Source organism: Esox lucius, chromosome 21 (assembly GCF_011004845.1).
Source record: "Esox lucius isolate fEsoLuc1 chromosome 21, fEsoLuc1.pri, whole genome shotgun sequence".
In the NCBI taxonomy this organism is placed as follows: Eukaryota; Metazoa; Chordata; class Actinopteri; order Esociformes; family Esocidae; genus Esox; species Esox lucius.
Genome location: NC_047589.1, coordinates 26,945,774 through 26,967,104, shown reverse-complemented (window position 1 = coordinate 26,967,104; position 21,331 = coordinate 26,945,774). Strand labels below are relative to the sequence as shown.

The following is a 21,331-nucleotide window of genomic DNA, read 5'->3' as shown; positions in this document are numbered from 1 at the left end:
ACCTAACCCAACTGTGACATCACGCTCAAAATGAGGACATTATGGTTTGAAATTGTAAAACGTCTGCGAGGCATACCCACATACCCACATACACACAGCATTCTGTAGGGAATAGGTGTTCTGGTTCGCTGACAGTGACACGAAGCAGCAGATGTTCATCTGGAAACTACCAGAAACTTCTTAGAGCGAAAAGCTGAAATAGGAATATTTTCACCTGCTGTTTAGAAAGGCTTGAATTACACCTGAGATGAAACATTGTCTGGATGGAAGAGTGAGACTTAATTTTTAATGTCTTGACCTGGGTTTTCCCACAGATGGGATTATTGTTTATCCATTGACAGAGCAGAGGTCTTCTGCCATTTTGAATTACTCAGCTGGGTTGATTTCACATGGTTTAATGAAGGATCACATGACTCCGTCTAGGTGAGTACGAGGAATCATTCAATTCATTATGGTTCTGAACAAACATTCCACAACTGTAGGTGGGAATGTTTAGAACTATATTTGACCTTTCGTCAAACGTAATTCTATTGCAAAAATGTAAGTACATCCCTCCCATTTTTTTTCTGTTTGACTAAAAAGACCTCATTCATTTTTTGAAAAGAAACTCTGTTTGACTAAATGTTTTGCAACTATAATGTTTTGTATACTCATGGTTTTTCTAGTCAAGTCACATGTTCAGGAAAAAAAACATTCCCCATTGAGGTGCCTGCGGTTGAATTACTCTCTTGAGAAACACTGTCACTATTCACATGTATATTTTGTAAGGGAGTTGCTCTGTGACACAAAACAATTACGTACAACTCCTCTAGGGAAAGAGATTTTATCTGAAGCCTTCAATAGTTCATTAAGAATTAGGAAGCATGACACAAACACAAACAGGGATGTGTGCGCATCACACACACACACACACACACACACTAATCATGCTGACATACACAGAAACAAACGCACACACACCAGTCTTATAGGGGATACAGTGTCCACCAACTAGTCTGTTTCTGTGATTGTACTGAAACACAGACTGTGCGGAGAGGGGATTTCTGAAGTCGCCCCAGAGGATATCCGATATCAGAAACACAGCTATGGAAAAGATCAGGTAAGACTATAAGTGTATATTGAAAATATCCCTTTTTGAAATTTTTTCTAATAATTTTCTCGTCAGTGCCTCAGAGCTCACTTATCTACACAAAATAGTCTAAACTCTTAAGGATTTGGTTGTAACATTCTAAAAGTGTTTAGGGGAACGTCAGTGGACGACAATCTAGAAGTCATGCTGCACATTTTCAACTGGATTTAGTTCTCGGCTCTGACTGGGCCACACAAGGACATTCAGCTTTCATTCCTTAGCCACTCGCCTTTAGCATTGGCAGTTAGCTTTGGATTAGTGTCATGCTGAAAAGTAAACTTATGTCCCAGTCTCCACCTTGTATAGGGCAGCAGCTTTTCGTCAAGGGATTTTTGGAGGCTTCATTCATTTCCACTTTAACCCGACAAGTGACCCCGTTCCTGACGATGAAAAACATCCCCATAACACAATGCTGCCACCACTATGCTTCACAGTAAGGATGGTGTTCTTCAGATGATGCGCATACTTTAAACTGGATTCAAAGTGGGCTTTCTTGAGTAATAGCTTTTGTCTTGGCCCCCAACCATACAGGCCAGATTTGTGAAACACTTAGGACATTGTCTTGGCCATAAAAGCATATAGCTCTGTCAACAAAAGAATAAGATAATTTAAACATCTCTCGAGTCCCTTAAGACATACAGCTCAAGACCAAGTTACAGCTCAAGACCAAGTTTATAGATGCTCAAGTTGAACTTGAAAGTGTTTTCTCTTTTCAAGTCTCAAGTCAAGTAGCACACAAGATTTAGTCATGTGACTTGAGTCCATGTCTCTGCAACTTCTTTCCCTCCTTTTTCCTTTGGTGAAATATTTGGTGCTCATGGTAATTGCTTAGCACTTCACTACCCAACACAGGTAATGTACAGAAACGGATGAATTTGGCTTTAAATCATTTTAATCTCTTCAATGTAACACAGGTGCAGATCACTTAACTTACTGTATAATGTTGAAGGCAATTGGTTACATCTACTGATTTAGGATCGCTATTATGAGTGGAGACTTATGTTATGATATATATGTTTTGAATGAGGAACAGAAGCGTTCAATTTGCAGTGATCTCTTAATTTTAACACTTCTGTTCCTCTATTTTTTTTGGAAAGGAAAGAAAAAGGTGCAGTGGTCTCTTAATTTTTTCCAGAGCTGTATATATGCATATATATCTCTCTCTCTATATACACTCACCTTAAGGATTATTAGGAACACCTGTTCAATTTCTCATTAATGCAATTATCTAATCAACCAATCACATGGCAGTTGCTTCAATGCAGTTAGGGGTGTGGTCCTGGTCAAGACAATCTCCTGAACTCCAAACTGAATGTCAGAATGGGAAAGAAATGTGATTTAAGCTATTTTGAGCGTGGCATGGTTGTTGGTGCCAGACGGGCCGGTCTGAGTATTTCACAATCTGCTCAGTTACTGGGATTTTCACGCACAACCATTTCTAGGGTTTACAAAGAATGGTGTGAAAAGGGAAAAGCATCCAGTATGCGGCAGTCCTGTGGGCGAAAATGCCTTGTTGATGCTAGAGGTCAGAGGAGAATGGGCCGACTGATTCAAGCTGATAGAAGAGCAACTTTGACTGAAATAACCACTCGTTAAAACCGAGGAATGCAGCAAAGCATTTGTGAAGCTACAACACGCACAACCTAGAGGTGGATGGGCTACAACAGCAGAAGACCCCACCGGGTACCACTCATCTCCACTACAAATAAGGAAAAGAGGCTACAATTTCCACAAGCTCACCAAAATTGGACAGTTGAAGACTGGAAAAATGTTGCCTGGTCTGATGAGTCTCGATTTCTGTTGAGACATTCAGATGGTAGAGTCAGAATTTGGCGTAAACAGAATGAGAACATGGATCCATAATGCCTTGTTACCACTGTGCAGGCTGGTGGTGGTGGTGTAATGGTGTGGGGGATGTTTTCTTGGCACACTTTAGGCCCCATAGTGCCAATTGGACATTGTTTAAATGCCACTGCCTACTTGAGCATTGTTTCTGACCATGTCCATCCCTTTATGACCACCATGTACCCATCCTCTGATGGCTACTTCCAGCAGGATAATGCACCATGTCACAAAGCTCCAATCATTTCAAATTGGTTTCTTGAACATGACAATGAGTTCACTGTACTGAAATGGCCCCCACAGTCACCAGATCTCAACCCAATAGAGCATCTTTGGGATGTGGTGGAACGGGAGCTTCGTGCCCTGGATGTGCATCCCACAAATCTCCATCAACTGCAAGATGCTATCCTATCAATATAGGCCAACATTTCTAAAGAAGGCTTTCAGCACCTTGTTGAATCAATGCCACGTAGAATTAAGGCAGTTCTGAAGGCGAAAGGGGGTCAAACACAGTATTAGTATGGTGTTCCTAATAATCTTTTAGTATGGTGTTCCTAATAATCTTTTAGGAGTGTATATATATATATAAATCATATCATACATATGTGATTTTTAGAACTTCATTTCACAATAATAGAAAATAATTATTTAGAAACTCTATTTTAAGACATGAAAGAGAGAATGACTAGTATTCTAGGAATTTTGTTAATACCAGTGATTTTGATTATTGTCCCCAACTATGTCATGAAGAACTGTTTATTTATTTAGCATGTATCGTTTTCAAAGATTTAGCATGTACAGTTTTCAAAGATTTCATCTGTTCACATACGTTTCGTTTTTCTCAAGGTCCCTATTCATTAAGTACTGGTCGTCTGATGTTGGTCTGGATGGCAAGACTGCGATAGTTACGGGAGCTAACACAGGCATTGGCAAGGCGACTGCCAAGGACTTGGCCAAGAGAGGTAGGAACACTAAAGGCAGCCCTGCTGGATAGATTGTAGGAGTTCATAGGACAAACCTGTTGTTTTACTTCTGTGACAGTATTAGCATCATGTGTTTTCTTATTAACAGTGTTCCTGTATGGTGATTCTTTCTCTAGGCGCACGTGTCATCCTGGCCTGTAGAGACATAGTTAAGGCAGAGTTAGCAGTCCACGACATCACCAGGGAAATCAAAGGGGCCAATGTAGAAGCCAGGAAGCTGGACCTTGCTGACAACAAGTCCATTTGTGAATTTGCAGAGAACATTTACAACAGTGGGTTAACAGGCTGAACACATTACGTACATCAAACATCATACTGTTAGGGTCGTGATACAATCTACAAATATGAAACTATTAGGGTCCTGATACAATCTACAAATATGATACTGTTAGGGTTCTGATACAATCTACAAATATGAAACTGTTAGGGTCCTGATACAATCTACAAATATGAAACTGTTAGGGTCCTGATACAATCTACAAATATGAAACTGTTAGGGTTCTGATACAGTCAATAAATATGAAACTGTTAGGTTTCTGATGTAGTCTATAAATATGAAACTGTTAGGTTTCTGATGTAGTCAATAAATATGAAACTGTTAGGGTTCTGACACAGTCTATAAATATGAAACTGTTAGGGTCCTGATACAATCTACAAATATGAAACTGTTAGGGTTCTGACACAGTCTATAAATATGAAACTTTTAGGGTTCTGATACAGTCTATAAATATGAAACTGTTAGGTTTCTGATGTAGTCTATAAATATGAAACTGTTAGGGTTCTGACACAGTCTATAAATATGAAACTGTTATGGTTCTGATACAGTCTATAAATATGAAACTGTTAGGGTTCTGGTACAGTCTATAAATATGTAACTCTTAGGGTTCTGATACAATCTATAAACATCATACTGGGTTCTGACCATCTATATTTTATTGACACCATACTGTCATACTGACATCATACTGACATAATGCTGACATCATACTGAGTTCTATTGAAGTGTGATCCATAAAGCCTGATTCCTTTTGTCCTCCAGCGGAAAAGGTGCTTCACCTCCTGATCAACAATGCAGGCGTGGCTGCCTGTCCCTACAGCACCACTGTGGATGGATACGAAATGCAGCTTGGAGTCAACCACCTCGGTATCATATGAACATTTGGCCTCATTAACAATGCATGCGACACTGTTTCCCATTACCACACAAAGACCCTCATAGACAGGTTCATTGTTTGGACCCTATCCTTATTAAGGTAACATACTTAACTCCGGTTTCTAGGTCACTTCTTCCTGACTTTTCTGCTATTGGATCTGCTGAAGCACTCCGCCCCCTCCCGTGTCATCAATGTGTCGTCGTCAGCCCACGCCATGGGCCGGATCAACTTTGAGGACCTGCACAGCCGGAGGGAATACCACCCCATCAAGGCATACACCCAGAGCAAACTGGCTAACATACTGTTCACCAGAGAGCTGTCCAAGAAGACCGAGGGTGGGTGTGTGAGTGTGTGTGCATAAGGATGGTGGCGGGTTAGTGTGTATGTGGGAGGGGGGTCAGTGTGTAGATGCGTGTGTATGCAACATGTTGCATGGAGAATGGATCTAAGCGTACACCCGTGTGAGTGTCTCATGTTTTAACCACTGCCAATAAGAAGTTAGACATAGAGAAAATATGCCCTAAGTACTTATGTTTTGTGTATGTGTGTGTGTGTGTGTTAGCAGGTCTTGGTGTCACAGCTTATGCTGTGCATCCGGGGGTAGTGAACACAGAATTGGTGCGCCATGTGAAGAGCCCCCTAGAGGTCATGTGGAAGAAGTTCAGCTACTTCCTCAAGACGCCAGAAGAGGGAGCTTACACTGTTCTGTATTGCTCCTTGACACCCGTCTCGGAACTAGTCTCCGGGGGCTACTACAGGTCGGTTACCTTTCATCTCTCACCGCCTGACGCTGAAGATGAACCCATCACAGTGCTTGATTTCCCTCGAAAATGGGTGTATGGTAAAATTGCTCTCTCTTTCTCTCTCTCTCTCTCTCTCTCTCTCTCTCTCTCTCTCTCTCTCTATCTCAGTGACTGTGCCCAGTCAGCGACTGCCAGGAATGGAAGGGATGATGGAACCGCTCTGAAACTCTGGGCTGTCAGCTGTCACCTGCTGGGCATCCGCTGGAATTGAACAGGCATATAGGATATTGCTATCTTGTCACAGAATTGCTTCTTTCCGTCACAGCAATGACTGAGACAATACATTGCCGTCATAAATCCTGCTAAGTGAAATGCTAGGCCTGACACTAGAAAGTGATGGGGCAGATTCTAGAATTTTTGTAGAGTGTTGCATGCTACAATTTCCTGCTTTTCATGCCTAATGGTGTTGCTGCCGTCAGTACACTCTCTGAGACTGAAGAATTGGTCAGATGTTCAGTTGTCAATAAAATGAATGCTGTACAAACAAATGATTGGCTGTTTCTGTTGGAGTTAAAATGATAATTTTAACAAAATGTAGATCTTTCTATTCCTCATGGTGGCACAGTCACAAACCTCTAAAGTCACACTTTTTGCAAGCTCACTACGCCCACTCCTTGTGACCTAGAGTCTTGAAAATTGGTACATAGGTGTATCTTCTTATGTTGATAATTTTTGCCATTGGGACCCATAACGTCCGCTATGATGGATTGTCCACCATTTTGATTTTGTGAATAGTATGAAATTACAATAAGAAGTGCAAAAATGAAGTCTTACACTAGCCAAGAAAACAATGTGTAGCATCTAAACCTTGGATCATATAGATATCCACTTGTGATTAGATTTATTATATATTATCTGACATTATAGATTGTGACAAATTCTGATAGAAGTGTGATAAAAATGTGATATTGAGAACATTTCTTTGTTATCATTACTTTGTAGAAAGAGAAACTGGACCCGATAAACATTACATCTGCATCAAACCACCTGCAGCATTACATCACAGAGGACAAAGGAAATAAATAATGCTCATGAAAAAGTTAATACTTAAAACAAGCAAATACTTGTTACTGGAATGGAAGAAAGCATGTCTGTGTGACTGCACAAATTGGGAATACATTGCAAAGCTATGCTAACTATTAGCAAAGGTCTTAGCCAATGCTAACACAACATACAGCTAGACTGGTTGGGTAAATTGTTGAAACATTTAATATCAAGCAAAAAAAATCTGCTGGAAGTTAGGGGATAAGAAACCAAAGAATTGGAGAACCAGGATTTTATAGATTTTGGACACTGGAATTTGGACAGTGAAACAATGAAAGACACCTTAAAGTGAAAGCTGGACTACATTCTTGCTATAATGCAATGTAATAGGTAACTCAATGGAATCTTTTTCATATTGTGTCTTGCAGTATATTTTGGCGTTTGTTGCACTGCAGTCATAATGCATGAACAGTTCTCTCCTGTTTCTCATTTGACCACATGTTTCAGCTACAGTATCTAGCCTAATTTGTTTGTCAGTGGAAGTAGATTAGCTATAGTCCTCCCAGCTAGCAATGACCTATCGGTATGCCCAAAGCTCCTTCCCTGCCCAGGGAGGTCCTCCATTGACGGACCATCTACAAGCCGGTCCATTTTTGCCCTCTGGGTGGTTGTCCTTTGTGTAATCAGGGTTAGCTAGACTAACCAGCTGACTCACGTTTAGCATTGGCCATCGTCTTGAAGCTGTAACTCAAAATAAGTATCACTTGGCTGCCAATGCTAAGATTACATCCTGGCTTTGTAGCTAACAAGGTGACCTCAGGGGATTGCCAGGTTAGGAATTTAATAATCTTAATTTGCCAACATCTGTGTTGTTAGGTCGTGTGTTAAACCAATGTTGCCGATGCTAGAATGATTTCATCTTGCCCTGCATGTTATCAGAGCAAAAACCTACTAGCTATAAATTGTATTTATTTGAGAAATTATGAATTGCTTGAAGGGAACAAAATATAGATGTCTGTTGAGATAAAAATGTCATCACCATTTAGCATCTCTCCACCTAGCTAATCAGGAGCCTCCGCTGCATTAGACGATTGTTGAAAAAGACAATCAAAACCAGTTCTGTTAGCCACTGCACAACATGAGGGTACAGTTAGGATAAAGATGGGCTGGAACGCGCCCACGGTGTGATAGAGGTCGGATTGGCAGGCTGCAACACTGAAGAATGTATCCATTGTTAAAAGCTGGGGCTGAGAGGAAACTCTTGTGTAGATGAACTTGGGGTGTTGAGGGGAAATGTTTGTCACTGGGAGAACAATGCATTCATTCAGGTAGGTCAATTAGTATTTACATTGGACATTTCAAGGTGCTTTGGTGGTAGTCAATTTCCTACTCTACAAATTCATTGCATTTTTTGTTGTTTATTTCAAATTTATTATGTTGAAATTATAAACCATGTCTAATAATAGTATTCAATATTTCCAGAGTGGACTGTTATTTCTCCAGGTTTGACAGCCTGAATAACATTTCTAAAATGATCTGTTAAATTATTTTACTCCATCTGTGCCATTTCATCAACCATTTACATTGCATAATAGGGTTCAGTGTTTAAGATAGCACTTTTTATTTTCTTATAAAAGTTTCTATTTTCTTGTCTATATCAAGGTGTCTTATCATACACTCAACATTTACGTAACTTTGTTCATTGGCTGTTTTTCACTACTTTGACAGACTGAGTTTAATTACTGTTTTGACTGACTGCTTTAATTAACTGACTATTTTAATTAACTGTTTTCACTGTTTGGACTGACTGAGTGGAAAGACTATTTTGAATGACAGTTTTAATTTACTGATTGTTTTAATTAACTGACTGTTGTGAACAACTGTTTTGATTGACTGTGTTGATTGTATTGACCCTGTTGATTGACTGTGTTGATTGTATTGACCCTGTTGATTGACTGTGTTGATTGTATTAACCCTGTTGATTGACTGTGTTGACTGTGACAGCTGTTTTGATTGACGTGTTCATTGACTGTTTTGACTGACTTTTAACTGTGTTCATTGACTGTTTTGACTGACTGTTAACTGTGTTCATTGACTGTTTTGACTGACTTTTAACTGTGTTCATTGACCGTGTTGACTGACTGTCTTGACTGACTGTGTTGACAGATGGTCTTGACTGACTGTCTTGACTGACTGTGCTGACTGTGTTGACTGATGGTCTTGACTGACTGTCTTGACTGACTGTGTTGACTGACTGTCTTGACTGACTGTGTTGACTGACTGTCTTGACTGACTGTGTTGACTGATGGTCTTGACTGACTGTCTTGACTGACTGTGTTGACTGACTGTCTTGACTGACTGTGTTGACTGATGGTCTTGACTGACTGTCTTGACTGACTGTGTTGACTGACTGTCTTGACTGACTGTGTTGACTGACTGATCATGTTGCTGTGGATTATCTGTCTATATGTCACCTGGTCCTGCCAGGAACTTCTTCTGCAGCCGCTGGTCATGTGATGTGCGTCTGGATGGTCAGACTGTGGTCATAACGGGAGCCAACACTGGCATAGGGAAAGAGACGGCCAGGGACCTGGCTAAGAGAGGTAGAGGAGACACAAATCTCACTCTGTTACCACCCATACCCAGGGGACAGGGGGCGACTACATGGTGTTACAGGTTTTTGTTCCAGCCCGGCACTCACATTGTGTATCTTTACTTACTCACATTATGTATTTTTACTTACATTGTGTATCTTTACTCACTCACATTATGTATTTTTACTTACATTGTGTATCTTTACTTACTCACATTATGTATTTTTACTTACTCACACTATGTATTTTTACTTACATTGTGTATCTTTACTTACTCACATTATGTATTTTTACTTACATTGTGTATCTTTACTTACTCACATTATGTATTTTTACTTACATTGTGTATCTTTACTTACTCACATTGTGTATCTTTTGAGTAGTTGGGTGTTTTAACATGTATAACATGCATCCTGTATTCATGTGATGCAAGTATCTACAAGTTCCTTTTTCTCATCTGTACCTCTTTTCTCTCTCCCCCTCTCTCTTTTCTCTCTCCCCCTCTCTCTTTTCTCTCTCCCCCTCTCTCTTTCCCCTCTCTCTTTACTCTTCTCCCTCTCTTCCCCCCCTCTCTCTCTGCCCCTGTTCTCTATCCCTCTCTCTTTCTCCACACACTCTCTCCCTCCATTCATCCATGGTTTCAGAGAAGACATTCTCACTGCTGATGCAATTTTGTATTTCCGAATCAGCACAAACGCCAGTAATTCAAACCCAGTGTGCCAGGTGATATCGGGACGGGGCGGAATCAAGGACTCAAACTGTTAACACGCCTACATCTGAAGCTTTGTCTGCTGGGCTTCTGTTAGTCACATTACCGGCACTGAGAACAGCAGCAGTTATGATCAGACCGATAAACCTAATGATATTCTCAATGGAAATGACTAAATGTCCTGCAGAGGTGCAGATGGAAAGACTTTGTCAGAGCAGACTGTTAGCCGTCCCTCCTATGCATGCAACTGTGCATCCATCAACACGCTCGCCTAAACACACGCACACGCGCACACACAGAGGGAGATGAAAACGGGTTCTGCATGTGTAGTCTGATTGGTTCCGTTGGATGCATTTGAAAAGCTCTGTATGGCACCAACCTCCTCGGGAAAAAGAACAGTGTGTGTGTGTGTGTGTGTGTGTGTGTGTCTTTGTTGTTGTGCAAATGACCACAGCAGGGACCTACCACTTTCCCAGAAATAAAAGAGGTAATCATAGTGATGTATCAAGGTTGACGTTAAAGCTGAAAAAAATGAAACATTCAGAAATTCTACGTGCTGGTCTTTTTTATTTTAAGTAATATTGTTCATCGTTTATTATGTCTAGAATAGGCTTCATAAGCTAGATCAAAGAAATTGGCTGGGATTGTTTTTCGAGCCAAGAAGAGCCAAGACAAAGGCAGTGTTCGAGAGCATCAAAACCATAATGTATCATGGGAAATGACTAACGGACTGACTAAGTAATAGTTTTTCATGCAAAAGGATCTGTAGGTCATTCAGTCGTTTTCAGCAAACTGCGTTGTCATAATCAGAGCTGAACAAGCTGAAAGGGTTAAATTACATTCTTGACATGTCTTTCCCGGCTTACCGGAAAACATTTACATGATGCTCTGGAACCAGAAATACTGAATTTAGATTTGTCTGTCACTGAAATCGCTTTGGTCTATTTGCAAATGTTTATGTGCAGTATATTTTAATTAAACTTAATTAAAACGTCTCCGACGGTAGGTTGTTTTTAGATTCACGAAATGTGTTAATTATGCAGTGTAATCAGGGGCTATAGGAGTTAACATTGCGGTGGCAAACACATGCACACGAACGCACACACGCACACACCCACACGCACGCACACACACACACACACACACACTAGTCACCCATGTGGAACAAATAAACAGCGTCAGCATCACCATGGATCATCAGTGTGTCTGAAATTGGCTCGACTCAAACTCTCACTTCCCTGCTAACTGTGTGTTTATCGTTTGTGTTTTAATTACAATTGGCTCCTCTGCCAGGGAATTTGGAAACAATTCCAATTCCCACATCCGAGCGGAGAGAGGGGAACAAAGGCACTTTGATGGTTTCCAGACGAAACGCTCCCATGGAATAATGACCGTCCTCTATTCCATAATTACTGGGCCATGACAGCCATTGTGTGTGTGTGTGTGTGTGTGTGTGTGTCTAGTCCTCAAATGTCCTCTTAGCCGGTTTGGTTTACGCAGTCTCTTGTTTGTTAACTGAAAAAAAAGTAAAATGAACAGTAGAATGTCCTGTAAAATTATGCTTGTGCTTCTAAAGTTAACAATGACGTCTACTGCTCCAGAGAACAAATCTAACTACTTCCTGATATTCAAATAAACACCAAATCACATTTGATCTACTGTGTTCTAATAACCTTGTGACCTCTGTGGTACCTTCTAACCCATGAGACCCCTCTCTCAGGTGCTCGCATCATCATGGCATGCAGAGACATGGAGAAGGCAGAGGTCGCCAGGAAAGACATCCAAGAAGACTCTAAAAACGAAAACATTGTTGTTCACAAACTGGACCTGTCCGACACCAAGTCTATCAGAGAGTTTGCGGAGCTGATTAACAATGGTAGGTCACCATGAGGGAGGGAATGTTTCAGAAAGCCTCAACAATGACACTTGTTCTTGTACTTCCAGAGGAGAAGCGGGTTAACATCCTGATAAACAACGCTGGCATCATGATGTGCCCCTATTCCAAAACCAAAGACGGCTTCGAGATGCAGTTTGGAGTCAACCACCTGGGTAACTCAACTCACCGACCAGTCCTAGTATCTAGATGCCCAAAGGTTTCCCTTGGTTAAGGTGGGGTGTCAGTCCGACCCATTGGTGCATTCACACATGTACTGTAGCCCAGTTGCGATATCTTGCAAAATGACTGTCTACAGAACCAATCTGATTGTTTAAAGCACCAGCTATTAGAAAAGGTCTAAAGAAATGTAAAAGCAGCGAAGGTGTGTCTGTGTTATTAGAGTGAATCCATGCAGGCAGATTCTAAACCATGCTAATATGGTCAATTAGAATATTGGCTACTAGGACTTGTTTACATTATGCTACATTGCCTGAGACATATCAAACAAAACTCGAGATGCTAGAGTATCTTGTTGTGTAAACTTGCAGACATTGATAGCTCCAGACACCACATTTTCAAAAGTGTTTTGCAAGTGTGATGACAAGTGTGTCGGAACTGTATCAAGTTTCCACAAATCACTTGAGTCTGGCGTGACTGACGCCCACAATCCTGCATGGGACATCTCGAGAATGCCGGCATAAATTCAGACGCTACAGGAATGATTATGCAAACCCAGATACTGTATGTCTTCCTTTTCATTCTCTCTCTTGTAATGTAAACAAGCCCTTGGTTTCCCCCTACATGGAGAGTCAGTGGTCTACATGGCTGTAGTGAATGTGCTCTTTCTTAACCTTCGCTCCGGGTGTAAGGCAATTAGCTGGTCACGGACTGGGGGAGAAATTCTGTCTTTACGTCCCAGGGTGGTCAAACAGTCAAAGCCGTCTCTGCGGCACCTCTCTCATCGCCATCTCTCCCTACAATAACACAGGAAATGCTGAAAGTAAAGAATCTTCAAATAATCTGTCTGGACCCCCCCCCCCCCCCTTGATTTCTCATAGGCCACTTCCTGTTGACCTACCTGTTGTTGGACCTGATCAAGCGCTCGGCGCCAGCTCGTATCGTTAACGTGTCCTCAGTGGCCCACACCTGGGCCGGCATGAGACTGGACGACATCAACAGTGAGAAGAGCTACGACCAGGTGAAGGCCTACGGACAGAGCAAACTGGCCAACATCCTTTGCACGCGCTCACTGGCCAACCGACTACGGGGTAAGAGCTAACAGACGCCACGGAAAGTCTTCCGGAAAGTCTTCTAGAATCTTCACAGGATGTTTAAGTATTTGCCAGAAAATGTCCCTCTCTCAGTCTATATAGGTAGGGACACCTGTAGCTTTGGTTTCAACTTTCCATCCAATGCTTACTCTGACTTGAGTACGTCTTTTAACATTTGGACGATGCTATTCTATGTTAAAATCAACTTGTAGAATTGCAGAAAATGATCTAATGCCAATCGGGGGTGCCCGTAAAGGTTTAAGGGTTCAGGAATGTTGGTCTGTAGACTCTTTTAACCTCAGACTCTCAAGACTCTTGTATGGATTTCATTTACAGTGTAGACCACATTTTTTATTTTGTTAGAAAAGCATCCTGTGCTGTTTTGCGGATGTCCTGTGCGTGTTTTGTGTTGTGTCTGTGCACTGTGTGTGTGTGTCCTGTGTGTGTGTGTCCTGTGCGTGTTTGTGCGCAGGCACTGGTGTCAGCGTCTTCTCCCTACACCCGGGCGTGGTCCGGTCCGAACTATGGAGACACCTGAACACTCCAGTCCAGGTGGCGGTCAAGGTGTTTCGGCCGTTCACCAAGACCTCGGTGGAGGGAGCACAGACCTCCATATACTGTGCTGTGGAGCCAGGATTGGAGAAGGAGAGTGGGGGGTACTTCAGGTAGCCTACACACACACACACACACACACACAGAGGACTGTAAACATCTAACCGACTGCAGCACAGTGTTAGCCGGGTGTGTTATTCTAGGCCTAGCTGAACACGTCTGCTCAACTGACACTCGGCATGTTTGCATGAACAGTGACTGCGCCCCGGCGAGTTGCTCCAGGGCCGCTTCGGATGACGACCTGGCCCAGAAACTGTGGGCGCTGAGCTGCAAGATGCTGGCCATCACATGGGAGTGAAGCAAGTTGGAAGATTGCATGGTCAAAGTGCTGTTTAATATGTGCCCATTGTATTGTTTGCACATTTAATAAGATGAGTATTTCTAAAGTGCATCGCTACTCTATAGTAGTGTTGTAGTATAAAAAACTTGAATATGATAGCAGTTATACGGAGCCCTTGAGGTGACATTTAATTAATTTTTATTTTATAAAACGTGCTCTTGTTCTATAGATATTTCGGAAACAGAAGGGCAAGGAAGAACAAGAACACATTAGACAAAGACCCAAGATAAAAAAAAATTGTCTATTGAAATAAACTTTCCATCTAATGTTATCCATAACAAAAATCCTGAAACATGTTTACATATGAAAAAGAGAGCATGTTTAAAAAATGAGAGCACGAGAGAGCACATTTAAAAAAACAAGAGCACGTTTTATATTTAAAAAAATAATTGTCACCTCCAGGGCTCCGTACTATTACCATCATAAACAGAAATACATTTGTTGACGATGTATAAAAAACACAAAAGGCCTGAAATCCTCTTCCCAATCTAGTATTTGTTCCAAGCTCTGTGCGTCCTGCTTCGAAATGTATACTTTTCATCCCTTAGAGAAAATGAGTAGATGTTACTCGTTTTTCCAACTGTAGCCTGCATTTTGTGTAGTACATATTATTAGTTTGTAATTGTAGTCTATAATAAACGAATACGACTTAGAATTAAAATTGTAACAATGTAATGTAACACTTACTTGATGTATTATTGTAAAATTGTTTACATTTCAAGCTTAACTTCCATTTTATATGAATTTCCTTTTTTTCCCCTGTATGGTGAAATATAAAGTTGTATGTTTGTAATTATTCTAGTAGACGTACTTTTCCCCCTTTAAAGTGCCAGTGATCGACATCAAAGTAGGCCTACTGTAAAAAAAATGCAAGTTATATCATCTTAATGCACCCACTAAGCTATAAACCCCAACAACTGCCAATAACTGTAGGAAAATGCAAATACTTCTAGCTTTATTGACAGATGCCACGGGCGTGCACATTAAAATGCATAGCACCTCGATGTTATACGTAAAGAAAACACGTCGCCACAGATAACTGTTAACAACAGCAGTGAATCCATCTGCAGTTCAAAATGTGCCACAGCATTTCAGAGCAGCAAATGTAGTAATTGTATAGGTAGCTACACTCAAAAGTGTCTATAGCTCTATATTCGGGACCTGAACATACATGCGGCACATCCAAAAGTAAAAAATAAATACAATAAATTGCCTCGCAAGCAGATGTTTTTGTTTTGCTAGTCCACACGTCCATAAACAAGTGTTACACTATCGCATGCGCGTCAGGATGCTACGTCACCTATCAAAAGCTTGGAAAGCTACGTGGCCTTCCTTAGTGCCTGGCGGCTCCTCCAGCTCAGGAGACTCTTTAGGAGTTAGGACACTGGTAAGTGATGCTATTTTAAATAATAGTTTCAGCTAAAAGTCTGTGTATATAACTCTTATGTATATCACTAAGTCTTAATTTTGTGTCAGCAGATCAGATCATAGCTAACGTTTGGCTCGTTAACCAACAAAGTGTAAGCGTACTAGTTTAGTATTGTAAACAAACTAGTAGTACTGTATTGAGGCTTTTCAGTCGTTGGACGTTGAAAAACTGAAAACAGTGTTTGCGTGTTATTTTGTGATATCATGTTTACTTTGGTTTCAGCAGCTAGGCTAACTAACCATACGTAACAACGTTACCTGACTTTAAACTCGAGTGAGGCTAGCGTTACTAGCTTAGATAGGATATGGAGTTACAGTAACCCACGTAACTGTCTCGAGCAAAGAACGCCGAATGTAGACCAAACCCTCAGCTGACATTTTGGCGACAGTTTTGTGAAAAGGTACATAACGTTAATTCAAGTCTTGACTCATTGCCTTCCCAGCCAAACCATCATGGACCAGGTTATGCAGTTCGTTGAGCCCAGTCGGCAGTTCGTCAAGGACTCGGTCAGGCTCGTGAAGAGGTGCACTAAGCCAGACAGAAAAGGTAATTTAAGACATTACTTCACTGCTGATACTATCTTTTGGACTCCAATCAGCAGTTACAGTGCCGCCCCCTGGATTACGGTCTTCATTTCGGATTCATGTAAATGGCCCTGCTAACGTTTTTATCCTGTTGCAGAGGGAATAGAATTTTGAATGTGTAGGTCTTTGTCGCACTGTCTGTCATCGACTTGTACACGTGGACAACTGGATTGAAACTTGTAGTTTTTGGAAAGAAATGCCAGACAGCTGAGGAACCTCATTAGGCACAACTTGGATCAGAGTTTTTTTTTTTTTTTTTTTTAGGCACCATATGCAACTGGATATTTATCAGGCACTTGCTTCCATGAATGTAGAATCATCAAAAACGATATTCCCAAACACAGGCCATTTCAAGAGTCTCTCAAATGTATGATTGGAGTCTGAAAGATAAACATAAAACATCTGCAGTGCAATGTGTCTATCTGCCAACCAGCGTTCTCTGTTGTATACACTTCAATTAGTGTTTTGGTTATGCAATCAGCAATCCTGAATCCAGATTTAGTTTACCTCCAAGTCTACAGTCATTGCAAAGCTGATTACCAAATGAGATACTTGGGACTGGAAGGACTTAGCAAGTTCAATGACTGAGGTCTTCCCATGAAGCTGTGCAACTATCCAGTATTAGAACCAGTTAAGTGAGTCATCTCTCATTTGACTCTTCAGTGTTGATTGTATATACAACTTACACTTCAGAGCATAACCTTGCTCTTTTTGCATGACATGTAAACAATGTTTTCTGTTTCTGTCTAAAACCATGTGGTGGAATACTTTTGATATCAGCTGTAAGGCAGTGGATTGGTGACATTTACATATCGTGGTTTCAGTAACCTAAATGTAGGCTAATTTAGCTGGGCGGCAATGGTAAGATTCTATAAAGATTTCCTGTTTTCACTGATGCTTTTCCTAAATGTTATTTTTTTCCTTTCTTTTTTTTCTTGAAAGTTCCATTGATCTCTTGTTTTTGTGACTGGATTCATTCATATATATCGCAGCATATCTTCTTCCTGTACATCAAAGCCATATTAGCAGCACAGTCAAGGACCTAAACCCAGACCAGTGGGCAACTTTGCACGAAAGCATGTTTAGATGTTGCGCCACCTGGGGGCCGCTTCTAATTGTGCTGCCTCTTTGCCTCTTCTGGTTTTTGTTCTAGAATTCCAGAAGATTGCCATGGCAACAGCAATTGGGTTTGCCATCATGGGCTTTATCGGCTTCTTTGTCAAGCTAATCCACATTCCCATTAACAACATCATTGTGTAAGTAGAACTGGATCACAAACCAGGAGTCAGTTGGACTGGAAATGGTACTTTTAATATGTACATTATTGGTGGAAACCAGTTGTATTTGCTTTTCTAGGTTTAGGTTATTTCTAATGGACTGCTACTGTTGTCAGTCTACATAATGCCAATATCTTGATTATGCAGTAATTAGATGTTGTTGTAGGTGTTGATGCATGCTGTAATTAATATGAACATGCAATTATATCAAATTGTTTTACTGCTCTTTGGTTTGATAAAATGTAGGAAATGGGCTCTTTCAAATCCTACTTCCTGCTGCTGAATCAATCTGTGGCTCTGTTGATGTGAATTTTTGTCTTTCTCAGGGGAGGCTGAACCTTTTGGAATGTGCAAGAACTACAATACCCAGTGACCTTAGGTAGTTCAGGGATGGTGGTGGGAGGTGGCAAGTGAAAGGATGTGCATTTTATTTCTATATTGTTTTTCATACTCGGTGTGCAATATTTGTAATTCGCTGTGTGAATAAATTAAAGACAAACTGCATGGGCTTCGATGTCTTTGTGTATGAACGTAGGCTTGTAGTAACCGATTGTGGTCAGAGTTGTTAGCAACTGAAAAATGGCTGGTGTGAACCCTTATGCTGACAAGGTGAAACATCTGTCAATGTGCCCGTGAGCATGCATTTAACCCTACTTGGTATAACGTATGCTACATGTACTATGCAACTCTGAGCCACTTGAGGTATGTGACTGTTTCAGGTGGAATGTCTTGCTTTCTGTGCTGTCTCTGCTTGCACCTTCCTTTGCACACTTGAGTATGAATATCCCCCACTCCCTACTTCAGATGCTGTTTAGTCTTCAAGAGGTTGGAAATTAGTTTCCAATATGGAATGAGCCTGAAGATTCAGGACAGTTGTGGTCAAAGCTCAATATTCAAGTACCCCCCCCCCCCCCCATCTGGCAGAGGGCATGGCTCCCTTGGTGTCATTTCCTGTCCCTGGAGATGCCCATGCTCCAGAGGAGTGGTTGGTCCGTTGTCACGGTTACAGTTTTCCTCTGGTCTCCCGGGGCTACGGGTTCGTAGGTGTTGGACGTGCTCACCAGGCCCCCGAACTGCAACACCTGGTTGTCTGAAACACAGAGTCAGACAGGTCTGTCATGCGCCCCAGCCTGGAGGCTGCACACAGAATAAATAAATACAAATAAAACTACCATCTGGCAACAGAATAAAACAAACAAAAAAAAATCACTTGTGAAGTCATGTGGGATCATCCACACCACACCACCATCTTTATACACAAACACACAGTGTGAGTTCGTTTGTATTGCCGTGGTGGTCCTGTCAGAGACCACGCTGTTCTGTGTCAGCGCTCAGCTGGGATCCGGAGAGCAGTGCTGGGAGGGGCATCTGGGGACAGCGAGAGTTTAACACTCGCACAGAGACACAAACATTATGCTTGACAACTGAGCCCAAGGTCACTAGGGACTAGCCTGTTGACAAATCCCCTCTGTGATCCCTCTGGTCCAGACGGGATGAGTGAAGGCTGGCTGAAGTTGCGTAGGCCTTAGACTGCATGATTACATTACACAGGATGAAAACAGGAGAACGAGTCCTTTGTTTGATTCAGAGTTGAATGACTGATTTTCGTATTGCAAGCACCTGAAACTCACCATGAGCTCAATTCCAAAGTGAAGGAGAATCACCAGCTTGAAATCGAATTATTTTATGACTACTTCTACTGTCCGTGGTGCCAATAAAATGTTCAGGTCCTTTCAATATTTATTTGTGTAATAAGACTTAGTAAATGATTGTATCTTTTTGTTGTGTTTTTTAAATGAAAACCAAAGAAATATGGAATGAGACCAATCCAACACTGACCTCCTTTGGCCAACACCGGTATGGTAGGATGTTGGATTCCCGTAAAGGTCCGGTAAACCTATTTAAATCTGTTACTTTACTTAGTTCACAGATGCAATACACAAAAGCGTTATTATAAACATGAACGACTCATTTTTGTTAAATGTTGCGCCAAACATTTCCCCACCCACTTCCCCCAACTTCTGTGAATTGGAAAAAGTTCTGCAAATTTTCTCCCAATTCTGCCCACACAAATTATCCCCTCGGTGCGTCATGTGCCGCAAACGCAGCCTATATCCACGTTTGGCCGTGTATATTCAGATTCCCCAAAAAACAGAAGTCAAGCAGAAATTAGTTACGTTTGTAGAACGCCATGGCAACCACGGATAAAAGTTATCAATATTTCAACCAGGTTTAGCCATCGGATTACCCAGAACAACCCATAGGTGACCTGTAGCATTTCAACTAACTCAGCTAAAGGATCCGCTTCTCGGCAGAGCCCGGTTTTATGTGTAAGTAGTATACGCTAACCTCAAATCTAGTTGACATTTGACCAACTGGTAGTGTGCAGTTTTCAATAGTTCATCTCCGACATGGGTACAAGGCTACTTAATGTTGTCCCACGTTTTGCACAGCCACAGCTGTTGGTAACGTCTGTGGCAACCAATTTTTGACATTAGCCACGTGCGCTTGTTAGTGAGAAATCCGTGTTATTCATATTAATGAGAATAAACTGTACGCGGTTGGCATCGGATGAACTGTCCGAGGAGGCAATTCAATTTAACATTAATCTGGATTTTCCTATAGTTACTGGCCGTTATTGGGATTCATATCTTGGTTGGTGGTACAGCCAGTCATGCGGAAAATTAACTACATCCAAAACTGAACAATTCACACACCATTTATGCTATTAGAAGTAGCCTAGCAGAACTGCTACTTTCTTATACAGAAAAAGTTAGTAGACCTCTATCTATCTTTACCAGCTCATTACATTTTAATCAGGTGCAAAACAATATCCTAACAAAGAAAAAACGTTGGTTTTGGTCTTAACCATATGGGTGTCTGGTAACGCATCAATCAATGATCAAAAGACTGTTCCCTTAGAATAAAGTTTATTGATGCCCTGAATCTGAGGGGTTGCCAACCCCTTTGACAAATAAATAGAATTCCAGACAACTGGCAATCTATATAGGACAGGTTTCCCCACCAAATTAAGCCAAGGAGCAGACTGAAAGATTCTCAAGAAGTCTCTAAGACCATGAATTCCACCGCTTTGGTCATAAGAATGAACTAGGCCAGTGGTTGTCAAACCTTTCCTTTGACACATCACAATCCATAGCTCTGAGCTAGCTCCAGGCGTGTAGTGGGAGGAAAAACCCAGACAAACACTGTCTATTCCTGGTTGGTGGAACACTGACTAGCATGATTCACCAATCAGGCGCTTCATGATCAGCTGACAGGTTCAATCAGGTGTGCTATCTATCTCCAGAATATTTTCATTGCATGGAACAGCCAGGGTGACCCGTTTTGAGAACCGCTGAGTCTTTGTGTGAACTGTTTGTTACATATCTATTTAAAATTTGAAGGATATTTTCACCAGCTTTGCACTCTTTGAGGATTCGTGAAGAGGCTTTAAATCTAATGAATTCCTCTTAGTGATGGGCGTATGCCTCGATCAGCACTTTACATGCAGTATATCAACTGACCACATCCTAGGTTATATCTATCCGGGGCCCAAGGGCAACAGTTTAGGATGTAATATGCAACCCCTTAGCGGGGGAACACAACCGTTATCTATCATTTTTGATTTGACTAGATCCACACCTGAAGTTCCCCAGGGAAGTACACAGTACCGACAGTCAGGGTGAAACATCATTATTTTCCCCCTATATAATCTCAAACACAAATATCTCACAAAAACTTGTG

The 21,331-nt window shown here is 41.3% G+C and overlaps 4 protein-coding genes across 10 annotated transcripts in view; 3 read left to right on the top strand and 1 right to left on the bottom strand.

Annotated features, from left to right (window-relative positions):
• Positions 1-124: 124 nt before the first annotated feature.
• Positions 125-6,390, top strand: si:dkey-73n8.3 (uncharacterized protein LOC100150965 homolog). Of its 3 annotated transcripts, none has more exons than XM_020041888.2 (8): positions 125-423; positions 1,024-1,099; positions 3,818-3,933; positions 4,071-4,226; positions 4,994-5,098; positions 5,234-5,443; positions 5,671-5,866; positions 6,020-6,390. In XM_020041888.2, the coding sequence occupies exons 2-8, from the start codon at positions 1,086-1,088 to the stop codon at positions 6,120-6,122; spliced, it is 900 nt and encodes a 299-aa protein (XP_019897447.1). In that variant the 5' UTR covers positions 125-423; positions 1,024-1,085; the 3' UTR covers positions 6,123-6,390. The 3 variants fall into 3 exon arrangements, with proteins under 3 accessions (XP_019897447.1, XP_010888471.3, XP_019897446.2); XM_010890169.3 differs by lacking the exon at positions 125-423 and adding an exon at positions 458-540 and having other exon boundaries at positions 5,674-5,866; XM_020041887.2 differs by lacking the exon at positions 125-423 and adding an exon at positions 458-540.
• A 1,702-nt stretch (positions 6,391-8,092) lies between these two features.
• On the top strand, positions 8,093-15,098 carry zgc:112332 (uncharacterized protein LOC553712 homolog). Of its 5 annotated transcripts, none has more exons than XM_020041890.2 (8): positions 8,093-8,223; positions 9,383-9,498; positions 10,134-10,685; positions 11,919-12,074; positions 12,143-12,247; positions 13,133-13,342; positions 13,818-14,010; positions 14,153-15,098. In XM_020041890.2, the coding sequence occupies exons 3-8, from the start codon at positions 10,547-10,549 to the stop codon at positions 14,253-14,255; spliced, it is 906 nt and encodes a 301-aa protein (XP_019897449.2). In that variant the 5' UTR covers positions 8,093-8,223; positions 9,383-9,498; positions 10,134-10,546; the 3' UTR covers positions 14,256-15,098. The 5 variants fall into 5 exon arrangements, with proteins under 5 accessions (XP_019897449.2, XP_010888469.2, XP_034145251.1 ...); XM_034289360.1 differs by having other exon boundaries at positions 8,095-8,223; positions 9,398-9,498; XM_010890167.3 differs by lacking the exon at positions 10,134-10,685.
• Positions 15,099-15,525: 427 nt separating this feature from the next.
• On the top strand, positions 15,526-18,089 carry sec61g (SEC61 translocon subunit gamma). The gene is made up of 4 exons (XM_010890159.4): positions 15,526-15,684; positions 16,169-16,272; positions 17,464-17,566; positions 17,914-18,089. Exons 2-4 carry the CDS (start codon positions 16,179-16,181, stop codon positions 17,921-17,923), a joined length of 207 nt encoding a protein of 68 aa, XP_010888461.2. The 5' UTR covers positions 15,526-15,684; positions 16,169-16,178; the 3' UTR covers positions 17,924-18,089.
• tpk1 (thiamin pyrophosphokinase 1) overlaps positions 17,603-21,331 on the bottom strand; it is a 32,901-nt gene continuing 29,172 nt past the window's right edge. The window contains exon 9 of the mRNA XM_010890160.4: positions 17,603-18,677. Coding sequence (XP_010888462.1) covers positions 18,532-18,677 — 146 coding nt within the window. The 3' untranslated portion in view covers positions 17,603-18,531. The remainder of the gene's footprint in view (positions 18,678-21,331) is intronic.